General features: G+C 38.2%; 1 protein-coding gene across 2 annotated transcripts in view; it reads right to left on the reverse strand.

Moving 5' to 3' along the window:
- The window catches only part of LOC121376266 (myotubularin-related protein 6-like), a 51,506-nt gene extending 30,279 nt beyond the window's left edge, over positions 1–21,227 (reverse strand). Inside the window, exons 1-2 of one of the 2 annotated variants that reach the window (XM_041504095.1) lie at positions 20,879–21,226; positions 11,033–11,149 (exon numbers count right to left, since the gene is read on the reverse strand). In XM_041504095.1, the coding sequence (XP_041360029.1) occupies positions 11,033–11,149; positions 20,879–20,944 (183 nt within the window). In that variant the 5' untranslated portion in view covers positions 20,945–21,226. Of the gene's footprint in view, positions 1–11,032; positions 11,150–20,878 lie in introns of both variants that reach the window. The other variant, XM_041504096.1, reaches the window with a different exon arrangement.
- Positions 21,228–22,647: the final 1,420 nt, after the last annotated feature.

Here is a 22,647-nt window from a genome sequence, read left to right on the forward strand (position 1 = left end):
TTTATTCTGAAAGTATTCAATTCGTATAGGTCAGAATTACCAAAAACAAGTCTCCAGTATTGCATGCTCTCCCCTATCCACTTCAGTCTAATAATTGCCACAATAAAGCTGTCTGCCGTAAAATAATCACAATCAAGCAAAAGACTAATTCTGCAGAACTATTTCCTGATTTTGGCCAACCAAATAGAAAGACAACCAATCTGTGACCATACTGATTAGTAAACTGCAGTGTTGTATACTCTTCATGGTGGATCATCATGAGAGATAAATATAGCCACTCAGAACACTTTGACATGATTGGCCAAAAAACACTATCTGTAATCTGTACAACAGACATTTTCTGTTTGCTGGTGGATATACTGAGGAATGGAAATATTTGTTCAAACAATTATTCCCCTTTAGGGTGTAGAATGTTGACCATATAAATATATTTCCACAGGCCACCTCAGATCTAAGACATAAAACTTTTGAATGTCAACTGAATCAAGAACTTTATTCCACTCCAATATGAAACATTTGCACAGACGACAGTATTGATATTTGCCCAACACAAATCAAATAAAGTGTTTCTCTTGAGCACTGGACTGAACATAACGGAGAGAAATTCAATGTCAAAATTAATGAATACTCTATATCCAGATTAAGACTCTGAACACAGAGAATAGCAGTCAGACTGCAGTTGAGTCAGGGAGGATATTTCTACAGGGCATTTGATGAAATATTCTCAAACACTTGAATTTAGTTAATGACAGTTTCAGTGAAATTAAACCTTTTTTATATATTTCGATGGCTTATAACTCAGAACTCATTATTATGAAAGTACATGCATCCCTAAAGAAAGCTCCATTTACAAACCCATAAAAAATACCACATGGAAATATATTCCACCAGTTGGTGCATTCTATTTGCATACTGACACACAGAAAATGTTTTATTGCCAAGGAAGATGAAATGAAGGGGGAAAAAAATCTCTCTAATTTAGCGACAGAATATTTCAATAGCAAAATAACGCATAAAACTAATTGCAGACGACTTTTCCAAAAAAAGACTTTCACTGCTAAAAAAAAAAAAATATATATATATATATATTCATATTTTTTTTATCAATATACAGAATACATATATAATTTACAATTTTATTTCTCAAAAGACAAAAACAAAAAGAAGAAAAAAGAGCATATATTTAATAATATCAACATACCGGGTACTTGACCAAAGACGGTTAACAATATGATTAACTAGAATGCTGCTTATTGAAGGAAATCACTCGTCTGGAAGGAATGTGTGGTCAACATGTTTAACAACAGTCAGTTTCTACAGAACAAATCCTTGTGTGTCCATTGATGTGCTTTTAGACATAATCACACAAACTGACTTTAATTAATAAGGCACGAAAAGTCAATAATTGGATGCAGCCCAAGCCACCATTTTGTCATGATCAGGGCAACTCTACATATGCTCCACAACGAACAACATAGTCTCCAGAGAACAGACTTTTAAATTAGCTTTAGATTAAATCTGTCCAGAATACTAAATGTCAGCCGCTACATACGTGAAGACCTTCTGGTAATCAAGTTAATTGTGCTGGACACTTTGGACACATAAATCCAAGATGCATGTGTAATAAGGATGTTTAGGAAACACAATACACCCACTGGGTTGTACATTATTGTAAGTCAGGTTTCTAATTTGAATAATAGTATATTCTAAATAACTATCTCTTAAACTCTTATTCAAAGATATTTGGTGAAAATTTAAGTTTTAATGTATTAAACTTTAAAACTTTAAATTAGATTGATGAATTCAATGAAATGGTTGGTCTAAAATTTTGAAGTTTTAGTAAATAACTTTGACCTTTGAGCAACCAATGCATCCTTTTTTAAAATTAGGACTCTAACATTAAGTTAAAAATATTACTATTGAATGTCTTAAATGTTTATTTTCAATTCCCAAAATAATTTGCTTTAATGAACTAAATACATATAAAAAGAAATGGGAGAAGAAATGACCTTATCAGAATCTTCAGAGTTCTTTAGACTGCAAAGATACAATTTTGAACAAGTTAATGGTTTTGCCATTCTGATTTACATCACAATATAATGTAGATTTTGTTGAGCACATGAGTACATAAGTCAACACTGTGGCATTATCAATCTTTGATTTAAGCTAACATGAAATAATGAGTACATTGAGAACAAAAATCAATAAAATCTGTAAGTTCAAAAGTAAAACTTAGAAGAATAAGATTATGTAAATTATTAGGTGCACACGAACCATTTTTCTCATACACAAAAAAAAAAACCCACAAAAAAAACAAATCAGTGAAATGATCTATAGATTTCAAACCACAATTTTATAACTTAAGATATTTTCTAGTGAAATCTCAGTATTTTGTTGTATTTTAATGAAGCCTATTACTCGATGTTGATCTCGTCCTAGCCAAGAGACAAGTTAATCTTGCACGCCTCCAGAATCAATCCCGTGATGCTGGTAACAATTAAGTTGGAGATACCAGATCAGATCAATATCTTGTAGACACAAAACCACAGCCAAAGCAGTAATTGTTTAATACCACCCCAGCACACAGATAGGTATAGGTTATTATGTGTCAGACACATGGTAATTACAAACTAATATTATACAGGGTAATTACAACATGATATTATATAGTCTATAGAGTAATTACAACATAATATTATATAGTCTACAGAGTAGGAAAAGAATTCCTGTCATCACAAGGCTATATTCAGGCTTTCTGCCAGAAAATAATTTCATAGTACACAATAAAACCAAAACAGATTTAAGTGCCCCTATTAAGTAGTTATGGGTTTCAATCTTTTGAAATTGCACATTTCATGTACTTTGACAAAATTTAAATAGCAATTCTCTTACTATATTTTAAAGATTGTACTTTTTTTTTTTAGTTTTCGTAAAACTATTCAATTATGCAATATAATTTGTATTGGTTTAATGCTAAAAGGTACTGTGCAGAACAAGAATATGCAACTAACCGATTTATGCTATAAACTGATATGCAATAAAGTGCATTCGACTGTAACATTAATCTCCAAGAATTAATTTACCCTTCGTATCCTTTGGCAGAAACCCTGCTATATAATTAGAAAATCTGTTTCTAATTTTCATTATTATTCATACTTACCTAGTACTAGCACAACAACAATGCTATACGACCCTGAGTTATAACTTCCACTGCAGAATTATCTCCCCTTGCCGGATGTATAACCTACACCCGCGCATGGGTAGACCGTATATCCTCGTTATCGATTCAAAGTCCGGAATGACTGAATCAAAAAAGACCTCTCTCGGGGCGGGTAAGTATGAATAATAATGAAAATTAGAAACAAATTTTCTAATAGTCTTATTCAACTTACCGTACTAGCACAACAACAATGCTATAACAGACGTGATATAACACTGTTAAAGCACGAGAATTTAACATTAAAGGGAGGAGGTAAGAAAACAAGGAGGACTTACCCATTCAACCAGTAGTGTTCATCTCAAGTAATGATACAGTGAAAAAGCAACCCACATCATACGAGGTATAAAATGTCAAAGTGACTTTTAAATTGAAGAACTACAACCCCAATTAAAAGTAAACCAAGTTAACAAGGTGAGGAAACCCGCACACCAAGTAATGGTAAACGACACTCGACTGCCCCAGATAGTCAACCATCCACCCCCCCACTCTCCAAACAGGAGGTGGAGAACTATCTCCCAGAAAGACTGCCGCTAGCGACCGGACGAAATAAGGGTCGCCCCCTACTCGTGGCCCTGCGCACCGAAATGAGTTGCTGCCCTGCAATGACTGACTGAATCCGCCGAGTTCCGTCCGGACCAACAGCCATATCACGGAAATAAAACCGGTCAAACGTGTGTCGACCTTTCCAAAATCCCGCACTCATGACCTTGAAAATGTCCAAAGAATCATGGAAATTAAGGGAAGCAGAAATCGCCCGAATCTCATGAGGTCGAACGGAGAAATTCCACAGAACATGATCACCCGCCTTCTCATATGCCAGTTTGATGGTTGCAGCAATCCATCTCGACAAAGCATTCTTCGTAATGTCTCCTGGTTGGCGTGTGAAAGAGATAAACAGTCTCTTAGTGTTTTGCCGGAGATTTCTAGTACGCTCCAAATAGAATTTCAAAGCCCGCACCGGACAAAGAAGTCTATCAGAATTATCCGCAGAAAGCGTACGAGATAAACACTGAATGATGGCCGGAGGAAACTCTTCCCCTGGCACCTGGTTCTTAGCCACGAAAACAGGATCAGTACGTAATGTAACTGACCCGTCCGTATTGTAATCCACCAAATAATGCAAAAAAGCATGAATCTCACTAATACGACGGCAAGCCGCTAGTGAGACCAGAAACAAAGTTTTCCACGTCAAATGACGAAGACTGGCGAATTTCAAAGGCTCGTAGGGCTTGCCTTTGAGTGCATGCAGAACCAGAAAAACATTCCATTTAGGCAAAATGGAAGGCTTCTCAACCGTGTTTTGCAACGACTTAAGCAAGTCATGCAACACAAGATTCGTTGAGAAATCTTGACGTCCACACTGCCTCAGAGTAGTGAAAATGGACGACCGGTGACTTCTCACTGTTTGAACCTTCAGCTGTCTTTCTTGGACAAGAGCCAGAAAGTACTCCGCTAAATCATTAACAGTAGGCGACAAGGGATCCACGTCCCTCTCAGTCACCCAACGAACCCAAGCGTGCCAGTGACACTTGTAGACCCTCCCCGTAGACTGGCGCTTCGACGAGGAGACGAGCTCAGCAACCCATTTAGAAAAGCCTCGGTTTCGGAGGGAAACCCCGACAACCGCCATGCGTGAAGTCGGAAAACCTCCAGCTTCGGATGCCACTCTGTCCGACGCAGTCTCTGACTGAGCAGATCGGGTATCAACGGCAACCGCACCGGCTCCTGCACTAAAAGTGACAGGAGCGGAGGAAACCAGGCTTGAGCTGCCCAACTCGGGGCTACGAGCGTGACACGACAAGGTTGCTGTCTGATCTTTGCCAGAACCGTGCCAAGCAGAACCGGAGGGGGAAAGGCGTAAAAATCCAGTCCCGTCCAGTCCATGCTCAACGCATCGTACTCCAGTGCCAGTGGGTCTGGTACCGGCGATACAAACACTGGCAACTGACTGTTCAGGCGAGTGGCAAACATATCGAGTTGAGGACTCCCCCACAACTGAAGAACTCGATAAGCCACCGTCCGGTGCAACATCCACTCCGTCTGAACCGGGGAACGACGACTCAAAGCGTCCGCCAAGACGTTCACGGACGAAGGAATGTGTTTGGCCGATAACACCACTCCCCAATCGTCGCACCATTCCAGAATCTCCAAAGCCGCAAGACTCAATGACAGGGATTTGGTGCCTCCCCACCGATTGAGGTACGCAACAACTGACGTGTTGTCCGACCTCAACAAAATCTGACGATGTCGAATAACAGTCCTGAAATGGAGACAAGCGCGACGCACTGCTTCCATCTCCAACAGGTTGATGTGACGACTCCTCTCTGAAGGAGTCCACACCCCTGATGTTGATCCAAAAGGTGTGCACCGAACCCCTCGAGGGAAGCATCGGTAAACAGGACCAACTCTGGAGAAAGTGGGTGTGAAGGAACGGCCTGGGACATACACTTGTCCACTAGACACTCTTGGATCGGAAGAATGAACCAAGGCCCCAATGGTATCACCAAATCCCAGCTGAGACCATCCCACACTCGGGACAAATGCCATTGAAGCGGTCTCTTGAACCGTCTGAACCGCACATTCAGCGCCGCCAGCGATTCGAGATGGCCTATCAACACATGGAGCGTGCGCACTGACGCACTTTGCTCCACCAGAAGACGTTGCGCCAACGTCCTGAAATTGTGAAGTCGCGAATCCGTCGGAAGAACGGACGCCTCCACAAGGTTGAAAACCACCCCGAGATAAGTGAAAACCTGCGTTGGTACTAATTCCGACTTGACCCAATTGGGAATAAACACCAATCGGAGAATCATGTCGATCACGAACTCCACGCCCACGAGACATGCCGTCTGTGAAGCCACCGGAATTAACCAATTGTCCAGGTAATTGTGCATCCGTATACCTAACAGATGTACACACCCCACCACTGCCTTTACTACCCGAGTAAAGACGTGAGGGCTTGTGGCCAATCCGAACGGCAGAACTTGAAACTCGTAAGCTCTGCTGTCGTAGAGGAACCGCAAGTACTTCCAAAAATCCCGATGGATTGGAACATGCAGGTAAGCATCCTTCAAATCGATGGACGCCGCCCATTCCCCCACCTGAAGCAAAGCGCGAACAGACTGAACCTTCTCCATCTTCATAGATGGAATAATGACGTAAGAATTCAGCGGCTTCAGGTTTAGAATTGGTCACCACTCGCCATTCTTCTTCTGGGCGAAGAACAGATGGGAATAAAATCCCGGAGTGCCCAAATCCACCTCCTGGACGACTTTCTTGTCGAGAAACTCGACAACCACCTTCTCCACCAGTACTCGTTTGTCGACATGCGGTACTGCAGGTAACCTGGGGGAGGACGTCAGTGGAGGGGTTCGAAGAAAACGGAATTCTGTATCCGTTGCGGACAACCGACAAAACCCATGGGTCCAGATCTGGCAGTTCGTACCAACTTTGAACAAAATGGCGCTATCTGCCCCCAACAGGAAGATCTGCTAACGGAACCTCCGTAAGCAGATGTCGATTGTCCACGCATCCTCATCCCGGCTGCTTCCCACCCCTGGGCGCCTTGCCCCGAGCGGAACCACAAAAACGTGCCGGCTTCCCCCGAAAACGTCCCTGTTTCGATGAACCACGGGCATTACCAGACTGCACGCCCGAATCAGACACCACAGGGATCTGATAACTGTTAAGAAAAGTCGATTTCTTAACAGGTGGAGGCTTAAAAGTAGACGCCGCCTGGCGCTTACGAGCAGTTCGGGACAGAGCAGCAGGGACGAATTTTGTCGCTTCTTGGTCCATGACCAAGTTAAAATTGGTCCCAAAAAGTAAGGTTTCCCTTACTGAGCGACTACGAAAGTAGGTTTTAACCACACGCGTCGCTCTCAGTCCCGCCAGGTAGTGATCCCGACGCAGAAGTAGACTGTTGGCAAAAACACGCCCAGCAAGCTGAGCGACGTGATGAGAGGCTTTAGAAGCCGCCAACAAACAACCCTTAGCCATCGGCGGAAGACCCGTGACTGCTTTATCTAACCCAAATAGGAACGTACCTAAATGGTTATTGACTTGAAAAAGAAGTTTAGATAACCTCTCCAAAGTCTCTAAATCCGTGAGTGGCACACTGACATTAGGAGATGGGTGGCAGTCTGCCTTCACCCTAGCGGAAACGACCGCTGGATGTGAAAGGAAGGTAGCTCCCAATGTCTTATACGAAGACGTGGACAAAACCTTTGCCGCAGACAACAGTTTCCTGGTAGCTAACGCTGCCGGAAACTCTTCCACCACCGCCCCCAAAATACGATCGCTACCCTCAATCAAAGCATCAATCTCCGCAAGAGATTCATGCGCCTCGTGCGCTAACGGCAAGCCGAAATCCTGCCACGGAGCGTCCGTCGCTAAAGGCTGGTTTCCAAACGAAACACCCTTGTAAGACTGAACAGCCTCCTCCAACGGAATTGCATCCGCGCACACCAGTCGGACCTGTTCCCGTACAAAACCAAGAACCGCCTGGTAATCATAATCGCCGTCTGGCGTACCATCGGCCAAGTTGGGAATCTCGTCAAGCACCGAACCTGGTGCCGACCCTTCCCCCGAACCACACACTGATTCGGAGGGAAAATCGTCTTCCGAAGAAGAAATTTTTTCAAACGACGCGCCATGCGCTGACCGTAACGGAAATGAAACTGCATGGGCAGGACGATGCGGACCGGCCGAATCTGCAAACTGGTCCAACCCCGGTCTCGCTGGAAACCCCGGCGGTGGAGGGACTGGTGGAGGCGATTCCCCTAGCCAGGCCATGAAATTCTCAAAAAGAGAAACATAGTCCCCCCGAGTCCGCCCCTGAGGGCGACCCGAAACCATCGGACCCTGAACGAAAGGTTCCGCCCACGCAGTCGAGGGATAACGCCTGGAACCTCTACCCCGATCTGACAGGTCCGGATTGACCATCGGTGTAGACACAGGCGCACCCAAGAAAGCTGCAGTTTCCCTGATCCCTGCCGAAACAGACAACGGGACTGGTGGTGTCGGTTGAACCGGACCGTCAGGAAATTCGTACACGTACGAATCCTGCACCGAATTCTGAACCCAACGTACCACGTGTGGATTAGCCAACCCAGTTGACATAGCCACATGTGAACGATCTAAAAGTTGATGACGCTGTACAGGCGCCCCAACAACAGAAGGGACGCCTACTGGCATCGCACCCGAAACAACGCCACCCGGCTCCGTGACCGAGACAACGTTGTAAGACTTCGCGATTTCGCCAAGTGGCTTGATCACCGAAGTAGCGCCGCAAGACGCGTTGGCCGAAACAGCGCCCTCGGACGCCACGACCAACCCTGCACCAGAAATCTGGTGAGCCAAACGGCGCCGCGAAGCCGACTTCATTCTAGAGCTAATCGACCCCTCCACAGAAGGACCGATAACCCTGCCCCCATTAGCAAGATGGGAGTCGGAACTGAGAGACACAGTCGTTCCTGCCACGACTGCACTCCCTCCGACTGACGCCCCCGTTACAACCGTAACCGGCACCGCCTCCACTGACGGAGGCAAAAGCAAATCCCAAGGTCGAACAGAGCCCGACCTGGAAGAAACCTTCCCTGCTTCAGCCGAAACAGGGAGCAACAGCGCCCCCTCCGCGCCAAGCGGCGCTTCGGGTTTACTGGTATCACCATGAAGATGGCGAACAGACGAGGAGGCGCCCTTGCGCCTACCACTTGTCCGCGAGCTCTTTGAACTGGACACCGACTTGCCGACCGCCGGCAAATCGGTATGGAGCACAACCCTGGAGGTTGCCACTGTGCTCCGCCTGTCCCGTTCACGTCTAATCATCCTCTTTCGCTCGGCGTCTTTTGACAGCTTCTTAGCCTTCCCCCACGTGGAGGGGGACCAATTTACACAGATATGACACTGGCGTTCAAAACAACAAGAACGACATGCCCGACATAACAAATGCTGATCAAACTGGGGCAGTCGTTTAAGACAACCCCCCTCGGCACACACAACCAACCGGTTGGAGCCCGAGGAAGCCGTGTCAGACATTAACCCCCTGTGTAAATTACCCAAAAGACCTCGTATGACAGAGTAAAACAAAATTACAAATTAATAAACAATTTGACAATTTGACAAATTTTTTACTACAGAACTCGAACACGACTGCAATGGAGGACTGCAGAATCAAAAACGAGGATATACGGTCTACCCATGCGCGGGTGTAGGTTATACATCCGGCAAGGGGAGATAATTCTGCAGTGGAGGTTATAACTCAGGGTCGTATAGCATTGTTGTTGTGCTAGTACGGTAAGTTGAATAAGACTATAGTAACTTGATTATCACCGATTTGAAAACATTTCTACTCAGGCACAATCACACTGTACTGTGCATCCATGTGATCACTCACCTGTATACTGTACAAATGTATACAGTATTACAACATGATCATTCACATGAAACTACATCTGACGTCAGAGTCATGATGACCTTGTTTACTGTAACAGTAGCAGGTCAATCCAAGATTAAAACAATTCCATTGTCAGCTCAGTGTGATGATTAATGACACTGTGAATGCCAAAAGACTGGATAAATACATCAGAAAATCAAGCCCTGACCTTTAGAACAAGACTCAGTGACACAGACATATTAATTAATTTTTCAATCCCTAAGACCATCATATACAGTATCGACTGATATCAGTGATATGTGAATACATTTTGCCTACTATGATGAATGGTAATCAATTCAGTGTATAGGCAAAACCGGTTGTGATGTATATAGATACTACATTTGTGTATATTGTATACACCAGAAGGTTTAAGTCAACAACTCGATGAAACAATGGGTCTGAAAGACCACAACACACCATCAATAAAACTATCAGCTATATCCACTTGTATTTTCATAACATTTTCAAATTCAGTTTGCCCATGGAGACAACTGCATAGCAATCAATCATACAACTGGCTTGGTGATATTGATTCATACAGCTTACTCTAAAAAGGAATTAAACCGAAAGACGAATTCTTCTGTGAGAAGGTTTAATCCCATCAGCCGGGGACTAGAGAGGATTCCACCAACCTCATAACACCAGCCTGGTCCACCCACATGCACAGGGCAATCATGAGCAACAGATAAACACACATAAAATGGGATTAATGCTCACACACTATCAAAACAACAAATAAATTATTGACGGAGTAGAATTTTTACACATTCACACTAATGTTACCGCTGGGAATACTAAAATCAAATTTATTTTGCCATTTTGCTTGGAATCCAGAGATGTATTACACCTTGTATGAATAAAACATCATTGTGAATTAAGTTACTTTCTGACATTTTGTCAAGTCATGCACAGTGAATACATTGGTGACTTACAAATTTTGTTACAAGTATAGCTATCACATGGCTCAAGACATTTTAGGCAGGAAAGCTCAATCAACTCAGATATTTTACCAAAAGGTACAGAATTTACATGCAATTTGTATCAGATTTGTTCTTAAATATCAAAATATTTGAGTATCCAACAAGCAAAACTGAAGTAGTGCATAAATATTGTTTGATGCATTTATGTTTTTCTCAAATAAGGTCATCATATTCTTCTGAAATTCCTCAGGTAGTACCATCAAGAGGTTATTGGCCTTATCACCATTTTTTCAACCACTGAACAAAGCACAAATTCAGTGCAAACTGAGTACATCAACATCAGTACTTCTAATACTAAGAATTCTTTAAAAAATATATATATTCTACTGCATTACAAATAACACATATAAAATCATAAAATGGTTGTTTGTGTGCTTGTGTGTGTATAATTACCCATGTTTCTTTCTTGCCGGCATTGTCAACAAAGATCAGATGTGTTGTGGTCAGGTACAGAGTGCCTATAGCAGGATTCCGAGCATTAAACCGGTCTAACAGTTTCACATTCTCCACCTATAAAAAAAATATAAATAAAAAATAAAGTTATGAATTTGCTAGTTTTTAAATAGCTGAAACCCCAGAGGCTCCATTCTGTAAAATATTTTATTTTGTTAAGCAAGGTAATATTTACAGAATATTCAATAACCTAACCTACAAGGCAATAGTTTTTATTAAATATTAATGACTTGATGCTGTCTTCAAAGCCTTTGGTGAGCTAAGGAGAAAAAACATTGACAAAGTACAAAATAAACAGTTCTGCCAAGTAGCAAGTTGAGTATTCTGTTTGATATCCATCATCTTTCTCACGTCATTGAAATTTTACAAACAGTATTGAAATGTACAAATTTGTCAAGCTGAAAACAAAAGACAATGAAACATTATAAATCTGTCACTGATGACATAAAGACTCCTCCAATACACATGACACTTTATGGTTCAATAACGCAAGAGTTTTGGGACTAAAGGTCAATTCATATTATGCGATTAGAGGCTCCGATAAGCAGAATATCCTGAATTGCTGGCCCAATGACAAGGGTGTTACCAAGTGCAATCCTGTAATTGCGTGATGTGTACTGATCAAAATATACAGAGTTGAATCAATGATGATCACTATTTGTCACACTTGTCAACAGGCGTATCATCAATGTTAAACATGTTTGATTTTTTAACCCAACATCGTTATCAACAACACATGTAGTAATGCAGTGTAGCACCACTTGCACAAAATAAATAATTTTATGTAGATAAACGACAAGTGCAAGTTCGATCAGCTAACTAATCAGCGAACCCATTTCTTTACTGAATTATGTGCTTTTGGGGCCCAAAATATAACACATTCAAAATGCCTACAAAGCAGAAGACCTATACAACTCCAGATAAAAAATATCAATGGAAAGAGAAAAACAAAAAGAAAAAAAATCAAAACAAAACAAAACAAAACAAACAAACCAAGGAAAAACACCCAGATGGTTTTACTGATTTATTTGAAAGTGAATCTTACTTATCCGGTGAACCAGCCAATTCTAAAACGCAAACCTCTATACACCATCAGATAAATATTAGATGCTCTGGTTTACAGATTTCAATGTATAACATGTCAATAGAAGTTTATTCAAATAATGTTTTCAAAATGAAAAGAAAAGAAAGGGAATATTTTGTTTAACAACATTTCTAAACATTTTAAACTAAAGCTATCCATAGACAAAGCAGTATATACCACAACCTTTTGATGAAGCAGTCATTGGGGTATCAATTGGATGCTGAAAACCCACAAGTCCAAATATGGCAATCTTTCCTGTTACATGTACATCTTAGCTCATAGAAGATAACTGAATTTGACCTGGGTTTCAGAACCTATTCAATAAATATGTTTAACATGAAGACAACTTTTTATTGACATTATACCGACTGTACTTTTCATGTTGACAGTGCTTGACATTTTTTTCAAACTTCCTGCAATTCTAATAAAATTTTATGGGGGTTTTCAAAAACGTATCCACGAACCAGCTACAATTATGGGAAGAGAAAGTACATTAAAGACAACTTCAACAAAATGACAGAAAGCTTTCACATGATATCTTTCAACAAGGGTTTATCACGCACACACGCATGGGAAAAAAACAGAAGAGGAGGAAAACAGAAATTCTGTAAAAACTACATTTTGCTACTTTATTTCTTCTGAGAGAAGACTAGCGGAAATGTCTCCGACATAATCTGATAATGGCAACCATTAATCTTTGAGTATAGAGGTATCAGTGTCATTTGGCCATCAGAGGTGATCAGGCTAGCTTTTACAGAATCGTCAAAAATTAGAAAGTGTTAGCCTATACAAATTGCATTCCAATAAAAATGGATAAAAGAGTGACATTTTCTTGTATGCTGTAAGAAATGTCTGTGAAATAAACACACATATATATTGACAAACTAACACACACTCAAACACATACAAAACAAATTTAATACATTTGTAATAACATTCATTTCTATATTTCTACAGGAGAATACAATATGCCAAGTACTCTTACCAATGAAGCATTAAAGGATTTAATATACAGTGAGACCTGTATATAACGGCCACCCAAGTTACCTGCAAAAGTGGCCATTATAGACAGGTGACCCTTATATACAGGTTCAAAATTAGAACCCATATACTAAAACATATCACAACTGTCATTAAAAAAAAGATGTCGTATTTTTAAACCATTCCCACACTAGTTTGTTTATGTCATCATTGCCTGTTGCTTTCTTCTGCCTTTTTCTTTAGGCTGAAACATTATTGTTAAAATCGGCCAGAACATCAGCTTTCCTTTTTAAAATAGAATTAATCTGAAAACATCCTACACCAAAATGATCGGTGATCTTTGGTGCACTTAAATTGCCTTTCTCAGATTTGTTAATAATGTTGATTTTCTGTTCTAATGTTAAAGCAGTAAAAAAATTCGGTGGTATTTTGCATACTAATGTATTTGTTAATATACGTATTTCGCAAACGCTAACATTGACTTGCAGAAGATATTTTGTTTAATTGAAGGTTAATAACCATGTGACATGTTTAACTCGTTTGTCTGTTTCATGTCATCAGTGGAGTCTGATCGATGATTACAGCTGAATAAGATCAGGAGTCGCTTAAATAATTCTAACACGGGGCATCGTCAGTGACCGCTGCCTTCAGCAATTCAAGTTTATTTACCAATCATGTCTGGCTAGAAACAATGAAACACCTAACCTAATACCTCATTTGTTTGTTTCTCGAGACTCAATAGAGTGACCATACATACAGATTACATCATGCACAGCCAATGGGAAGTCGTCTACTGTTCAGTGAGGATGCTGAGAACAAATCGAATTACACCACCAGTATCTGCGTGTCACGGAAGTGTCTGTTTGTTTTTCAATTATGATCAGAAAATTACAATGGAACTTTACTTTGACGGAAAATAAACCATAAGCTACAAGCATGGCCATATAAACACATTTAATTATAATTTTTAAGATGATTAAAAAAGTAAAGACATAACCAGGGACAAAAAATAAACCCCAAAAAGTCTTCACGATGATCATCTTGTGACCGTTATAGCAGGTTCAACCTGTGATTTTGGGTGAAAAATAGTGACCGCTGGCCATTATGGACAGGTGACCGTTATGTACAGGTCAAATAAGGAAAGAAATACATTGGGGGGATTTATAGTGACCATTATGTACAGGTGACCGTTAGACCAGGTTCGACTGTATATATATATATACACACACACAAACACACACACTGAACTCCACTAAAAGTGCACCAGTCAGATTTGTAGTTGTAAAAAGGATATGAGAAGAAAAACTAATACCTAATTTAACTGATGCTGTATAACTGGGTATATTCTGGTAGACAATAAATAACCCAAACATTGTTTACAAGAGTTAGGGTTATTAACCTCACACATACGATAGCAGTGATAACTGAAAATTGGGTGATGAGTTTGCAGTGGATTTGAGTATATTTTGCAATAAACAATCCTGACTAGTGCATATCATAGCCTTCAATGTACCTATGGTTTTTGTTTTGCATATTTTATTTTTTCAAGTTAATCTTTTGACTAAATCAATGACTCTTATCATTACTGTATGATTTTCTTAACCCTAACCCTAAACCTGTATTAAAGTTTGTCTATGTGGTAAGAATTGGACATTGATACAGAAAATTATTTTAGTCATTCTTTCGTTTCATAAATTCTGTCATAACCATGACAACACAATACTAGAGTGCACTATATGAAACACAATATTAGACTGAACTATGTGAAACACAATTATATTAGATTTATTGCACCATGTGAAACCAAGACAAAAATCATTTAAACAGTAATGTTCAATAATGGCATCAATCAGTGTCAAATGACTTATAATGGCATCATTCACACAAACATTGAGACAGCCAATACCAGTACATGCTGCTTCCCCTTTGAAAAAGAACACTTTTATCACATTTATATGTGTTTATCTCATTTCAACAACTCTCTAATTTGGAACCATTGTGGTCAATAACGTGGCAATAAAAAATTTCTACAATACTCTTATAATGGCATCATTTATAATACAAACATCGAAACAGCCAATACCACTACAAGCAGGTTCCCCTTTGAAAAAGAACACTTTTATCACATTTATATGTGTTTATCTGATTTCAGAAACTTTCTAATTTGGAACCATTATATGGTCAATAATGTGGCAATAACATTTTTCTACAATACTCCAGCTTATAGACTCGGAGCAATATTTTACAGTCCAGTCCGAGACTAACTAATCAAGATAGCTGTAAATAAACAATTGTACAATTACTTTTCTGAGGTTTATAGAAACAATCAGCACAGCAATAGTCATCAAATGACAGACAAGCATCAGATCCTCATAATTAAAGCCCACAGGCAAGCCGATTATTCACAGAACAATCAATAACTGGGCTGAGCAATACAAGAAATTAACCTACAATGTCAGAATGTCTGTGACTGAGAACGAGATCATTTAGAAGGGGGACTCGGTTCAACAGACAATGCCCAAGGATTAATGATCGTTGAAATCAACTTGTAATCATATCAGATTAAATTCAACAACAACCTTACCAAACCAAACTTCCATTTCACAAAGATGAGTTATTTTGGGACCGTATTAATGGTCACTTAAGCAGGTTTGAAGTCAGTAATGAGTGAGATTTTATTGATATTCTATGTACCACATTAGATCAGTATCCAATTTTATTACACAAGAGTTTTTGTATAACAAAGATGTGTTAAAACATGAAGAATGAAGGAGGGACAGTCATTCTGTTATTGTTACATAACAATCACCAGGCACTTTATTCAAGATGTATCCAACCAGCATCAATATAATATAAATATCACATCGAATCAGTATATTATACTAATTTTTAATAGATTTAATATTGGCAAAGGTACCTTGTATTAACAGTATAATCAGATTCTTTTCAGATTCTTTAATCTCACAGCAATTCTTCAGTGGAAATAAATAAACCATGATTTGAGTCCCTTACTACAAATGGGAATATCAAAATATGAATGTACATGTATTCAGTTAGTTGCTAATTAACACAGTACATTAAAGGTACTTCATCTCAAAAAGGAGGTATTTTTTATTTGTTTTGTTTTTCTTTTCCAAGAAGATTTATCATGATATGCATTAATCTACTCACCAATAATACATAAAAACAATATAAATCTTAAAAGTTTTAAGTAAAGGCATAACATACATGACCATTATGCAGTCCTGACTCACTGTCAGATACTTTGTCTACAGAGGAAAGCTAATCTTGACCATGGTATATGGTTCCAACTGCAACTTTTGTGACACATACCATTACAGCCTACAAAAACTTTCTATAACTTCCATAAACAAAGGAACATCTGAGTGCACACATGGATGTGTATAGAATATTTCAAGCAAGGCATTGTAAACATTTTACAGGAAGATTGCTAGAATTATTTATTCATGAGATACATGTAGCTAGTTGCTACATGCAGACGCTTCCAGTCACACTTTATGTTGATGATACATTGGGTTACTCACGGCCACATTTCTTGATCTAACTTGGGTACACTTAATACCACTACACTTATCTGGCGCTCACTACATATTAGTCACCTCAGTTTTGAGTGCAGTATAAAGCACTCCATGGTTACAAATGCAAATATATGACCATATCTAACCAGTTGCAGCAGGACATCAAAAGATATCACCAGGTGTGGAGGCACGAGTGCCAATTAAGGACTGATGTCTTTTTAATCCATTTATGAATAACTAACACTTTATAACACGGTGCATGCATCACTGATGTTTCCGAAACATTAGCTGAAGGCATCATTAAATGGACAATCAATAAAGACCATTTGACAACTGTCCAATATGAGGTGATCAATAAATGAAGCAAGTAATAATAAAGATGGGATTTATTAGCAGGCTAGGAACCATCAGCAAAGTAATATGCCAAGATAATGGAAAGTATCACCATTCGGGATGCTAGTTAACAAAGCGCATCACTTCTTACATGTGTAAATTCTAATCAATCTTCTTACTTGTAATGGTATCTATATAAAAATGCAATATTTTTCAGATCACGTATGTTTAGAATTGGATAACTTTGCAAATTAGATGTAAATTAATCAGGGGCCTAATTCACTAAACTCTCGCAACTTTGCGATCTCACAGTGCAATGTTAAAAGACTTGCAAAGAGGATGCTTTGTTGTCTAGCAGAGCCTAAGAGATCTTTGTGAATTAGGCCCCAGGTCGTGACACTACGTTTATTGACATGTACCATAAGCAAATGTACTACGGTGACACTCCAAAATTGAGGTACATGTATGCATCAACAGTCATCATACAAAACATTTCAATAGCAACTTTACATTTACAAGTTTACGTTTATGCAAGGATATTCAAAATGACATCATTCAGGTTTGATATCTTCCTATTCAAAACGACACCATGTGACATATTCATATTGTAATGACTTATTGGAATTACAGTTATGCATACAGTTTAAAAATATATGTTTTATTAAATTTGAGATTATATGATAAGATATTATTACCCTCATTTATTTCAGTATCATCAATATCATATATTAGGAATAAAAAATAATATATTAAGCTCGCCAGAGGCTCACATAATACAATTATTAATCCTAATATATGATTTTGATGATACCGAAACACAATTCTGGTAATTAATAATGTTTGTATGCATGAAAATGTATATGCTATATTTTACAGGTGTGCATGCGTTTCTATCAAATAAGCTACCAGTATCTTTTGAAAACTTTCTTCCATATAAAGCTATTCTACAATATTGATTTTGAATTACTAAATTATCGAACTTGCCTGAAGGATCTGAAACCATTTACAAAAGACTTGAAGCGTACAATTATCACTCAAAAAGGTTTAGCAACCACACACCCACTTCCCCAATAGAAATTCTTGTGTATGGGTTTGTTACTCATTACCAGTTGATTATAAGAACCATATTTTATCAGTCAATCCTTCTGTAATTGTTTTATAATTCCATTCTTCTGTTATTGTTTTATAATTCCATTCTTCTGTTATTATTTTGTAATTCATTTCTTCTGTTATTGTTTTATATAATACTATTCTTCTGAGATTACCATAAAGAACTAAATTGGAAAACAGAACAGGTCATATACACAGCAGATCAATGATTTGGTTTCCGAGAATATTTATTGAAATCCATCATAACATGATGTATAACCGCAGTCCATCATTATGACATGAAAAGTTCAATGAAATGGATATTGGCTTTCTGTCTTCCTGTAAATATCAATAAACACGCAACACTTCACTTCATAATTAAGGTTCACCTGACCACTGCATCATTACCTGACGCTAAGTAAAATCATTATGGAGAAACTCGGTAATATAGATTACAAAATTAATGAATTATTCTAAAAATGGATAGTGCTGTTCACTAACATGCAACTGTTCGTGCTACCATAGCATTGCTAGTGCAAAATTCAATACTTTACCGGGTTCGACTGTTTGATAAAAACATTGTGAGTAACAGACTAAATGTAAATTAATAGCAATTACAGTGTCAAAAATAGGACATATATCAATATATGACAAACAGAACTGACAAACAAAATCACTATTAAGTGACTAGATGGACTTTTCGACAGGAAATTGTGTCAGTGCCAATTTAATAAACAAATAAAATAGTATATATACAGATTCTGCCCATCTTAAAGGGACACACCCTAGTTACGTTTATTTGTTAACCATTACGGCATTGTTTTTCGCTATTAAACCCCATTTTTCACAAATAAAATTGCACTTTACTTACATTTTATTATTTAGAATACACATTTCCATTCACCTGAAGTGCTTTTTGCTAATCCTGATGTTTGTAAAACCACGAAATGCATTTTTTGCATTTTTTCACAAAACGTGTTGTCGAGAAAAAACCGTTAAACAAGTGAGGTCCAATCTATTTTTAATGTCACAGACGTTGGTATATCACGTGACCGTTATCATTTTGGTTCGGTTTGTTTTCTCGTGCACGGTTCGTGCAATCAACATCCGATTTGTTGTTGTTCATTTGTGAGATTTTTCTTCACAGTTCGTGAACATTTTCAGTAACAATAAAGTTCAGACAAGTAAGTGTCTCAATACAAAACATTACAAACCCTTAAAACCAATAATTTTGCTAAGTCTTACGATATCTGGAGAGGGGATACAACCAGGACAGAACAGTTGGAACATGTCCAGGAGAGGTGAAACGAACGCACCCCAAGTCTGTGAAATCTGTCGTGACGTAGGCATTGTTGTGCTTCTACCGGTGACATCAGAATACTAACTTTCAAAATTATTTCAAGCAATTGGGACATGGGGATTCCCATGGTATTTATCGATATAAAACCTGCTTTTTCACTCCATTTGATAAAAACGTGATCTAAGTGTGTTACAGGTTTGTAGATTAACCAAATTATAATTTATTTTCGCTAGATGGAACTAGGGTGTGCGGCTTTAATTTTGTTTCTAAAGAATAAATTGTATTTTTATAGCATGTATTGGATCCAATGAGTTTCAAAAACATTTTTAAAAATGTATTGTCATGACATCAAAATGAAGAAGAAGAAGGGATTTTTTTTTAATGACAACACTAAAGCACTTTGATTTATTAATTATCAGCAATTGGATGTCAATCATTTGGTAATTCTGATAGTTACACATAGTCATCAGAGGAAACCCGCTACATTTTTCCTAATGCAACAAGGAATTTTTTATATGCACTTTCCCACAGACAGGAAAGCACATACCATGGCCTTTGACCAGTTGTGGTGCACAGGTTGTAACGAGAAAAAAAGCATTCCGTTGAATGGATCCACCGAAGCAATTCAATCCTGCGACACAAGCACCTCAAGTGAGCACTCAACCGACTGAGCTAAATCCCACCCAGACATGAAAATGAATATTTAGCTTGAAACATCCACATATACCTCACAATTATATAGAGAAAAAATATCTGCATTTACATGTCTTCAACTAATTTAGTAAACACAACAGATCTACAATCTTTCAAAAATAAACTTCACTAATACATGTATTATAATTATAGTAAAAATAAATAAATAATAATAATAAATCAATTGGCTGTGATTTTACCTTCTTTATGTATTTTAATCAAATCATATAAAAAATCTGGACCCTTGGTTAAATGATAAGCCATATCTTGATAAGCTTCTGGAAGAAATTGTGAGAACAATCATTTAATTCGCACATGGCTCACACAAATCTAAGTTTATGTAACTTATTTTTCATTCCGGCATTTAATTTAGAACATCATTTATATAGACATAATGGGTTATACAAAAAATAACAAGTCTTACTTAAATTTATTTTTGCGTAATCCATAAAGAGGTTATACAAATTTTCAATTCTCATAGACCTGCTTGTTCATACCATTTTTCTTTAAAGAGTAAAGGCTTGACCCAGTTGTCACATAAAGAATAGAACCTGAAGTAGTGCAGAAAAGTTCAGTGCTCTACCATCAAGATAAATCCCCTCAGCGAATGTTCCACCACCTGTTCTAAAGTACATGAATGTGCAACTGTTTACATATTTAACCTCAAAATGAAAATAATAATCAAAATTCAGAATTGTTGTAACAGTTATAAAACCTACCCCAAAAAAAATCCCAAAACAATTTACTCTGACCACCAATGAACATACCTTCTTTATAAATGCATCGTCTGGAAGAGAGTGTACTTCTAAAATATTACCCATTCTGGTCTTCATCTGTGTCAATTATAACTTAAGTCACACATTCATGAAATCTTAAGCCACCGTTTCGATCCCTTCAATACACATTACTTGTATCCAAATGGCCAGAAGGAAATAGTCTGGCTCCATGCACCAGTTTTCACTCCCGACTGTTGGAATGAAGCAAGCGCTAGCTTTGTCTCCCAGTGTATTGATCTCAACGTGGTTAATCCACAAATCGCTGCCCTTTTAACAGATATGACATCATTCTTCTACCAAGATGGTCTTCGAGCTAGTCCTCCATCGGATAAGATACAGACCAACAGGAAGCACGACTCCCAACATGTACAGATATGATTAATAAACATTACGCTCGACAGTACCACAGAAAGCTGATGCCACAAACAATGCATACTAATGACTGCCCATGTCGTACAATATACTTGGATCATTATTGAGTTGCTGTTGTACAGGTGATACATGCAATACCCTATCAGGCTGAAACCCATTATTGATTTTGTTTTCTACTGATTAGGTCATCAACATGGTTAATTACAATTGTTCATAAGGAAGCACCCTGCTGAAGGCATCGATTATGGATGGAAAAGAAAACGGGAAAAAATAAATGGTAAGTAATGACTTACAATTGACAAAACACAGCTAATTATTGTGGTGTTTTCTCAAAGTACATGTATGGGGTGAAAAGTGGTTCAGTACAAGGCAGAGACATTGTCACATGTGCGATGGGTTGTGGGATCTATTGCCCTCAATGGATTTAAGTTTTTTCCTTATCACAATCTTTTCAACAAAACTGGTACATAAATAAATGAATTAATAAGTGAGTATTTAACAACACCCCAGCATAAAAAATACATCGGATATTGGGTGTCAAACTAAGATAATGGTACATCAAAGGCCATGTTAAAATTAAGTATTGTCCTGTTTATGGGGAAACTGCATATAAAAGATCACTTGCTGCTTTTTGAAAGGAGTAGCCTGTATCACTGACAGGTCTTTTCTACGTCTTATCCAAACATCAAAGCAACATTGCATGTATATTAGATACCAAACAGCCACAGTATAATATGCATTTAAGAGTCATTACACTTTTTTCTTTCCTGATCCTAACATATAATCAGATCAATTGGCATCCTTTTACTTTTCAGGTCATTAGGTATAATCATAGAGAATAAACATCTGAGAGAAAATGCTCCTGGACAATCCCATACATTAGTAATAAAGTACACATCAACTGATGACAGACTGTAAATACAAATACCTGGGGGACTAAGCTGGCCTGACATAGGTTTGTCTTATTTGTACAGGTAATTACAAAACTGTACATAATAACTGCAGATGATAATGGGCTTTTATACTTATATTTCAAAGGTAGAATAAACATCTAATGGTTTTTCCTTTATTTGCATTAACTCTTTGATTCATCACCTATAAAATCCCCTTCTCCCACCTCCAATGAATGTCTAAAAACAGGGTTTAAAAACACCATTAATTTGGAGATTAAGTTTAAAAATCGAAAATATATTTTTAAAATCTACAAAAAAATATGTAAAAAAATCTAGGAAAATCTACAAAAAGATAATTCCTTATACAAATGTTACATTTATCTGCTGAATAAAGAATATACTGAACATTAAAAGTAAAATGAATATAATTGTCAGCTGTAAAAGCAGGGCACAATATTTTACGCGTGTCGGTTACGCAACTTTATACTCATAAGA

This window comes from Gigantopelta aegis, chromosome 6 (genome assembly GCF_016097555.1).
Source record: "Gigantopelta aegis isolate Gae_Host chromosome 6, Gae_host_genome, whole genome shotgun sequence".
Lineage (NCBI taxonomy): Eukaryota > Metazoa > Mollusca > Gastropoda > Neomphalida > Peltospiridae > Gigantopelta > Gigantopelta aegis.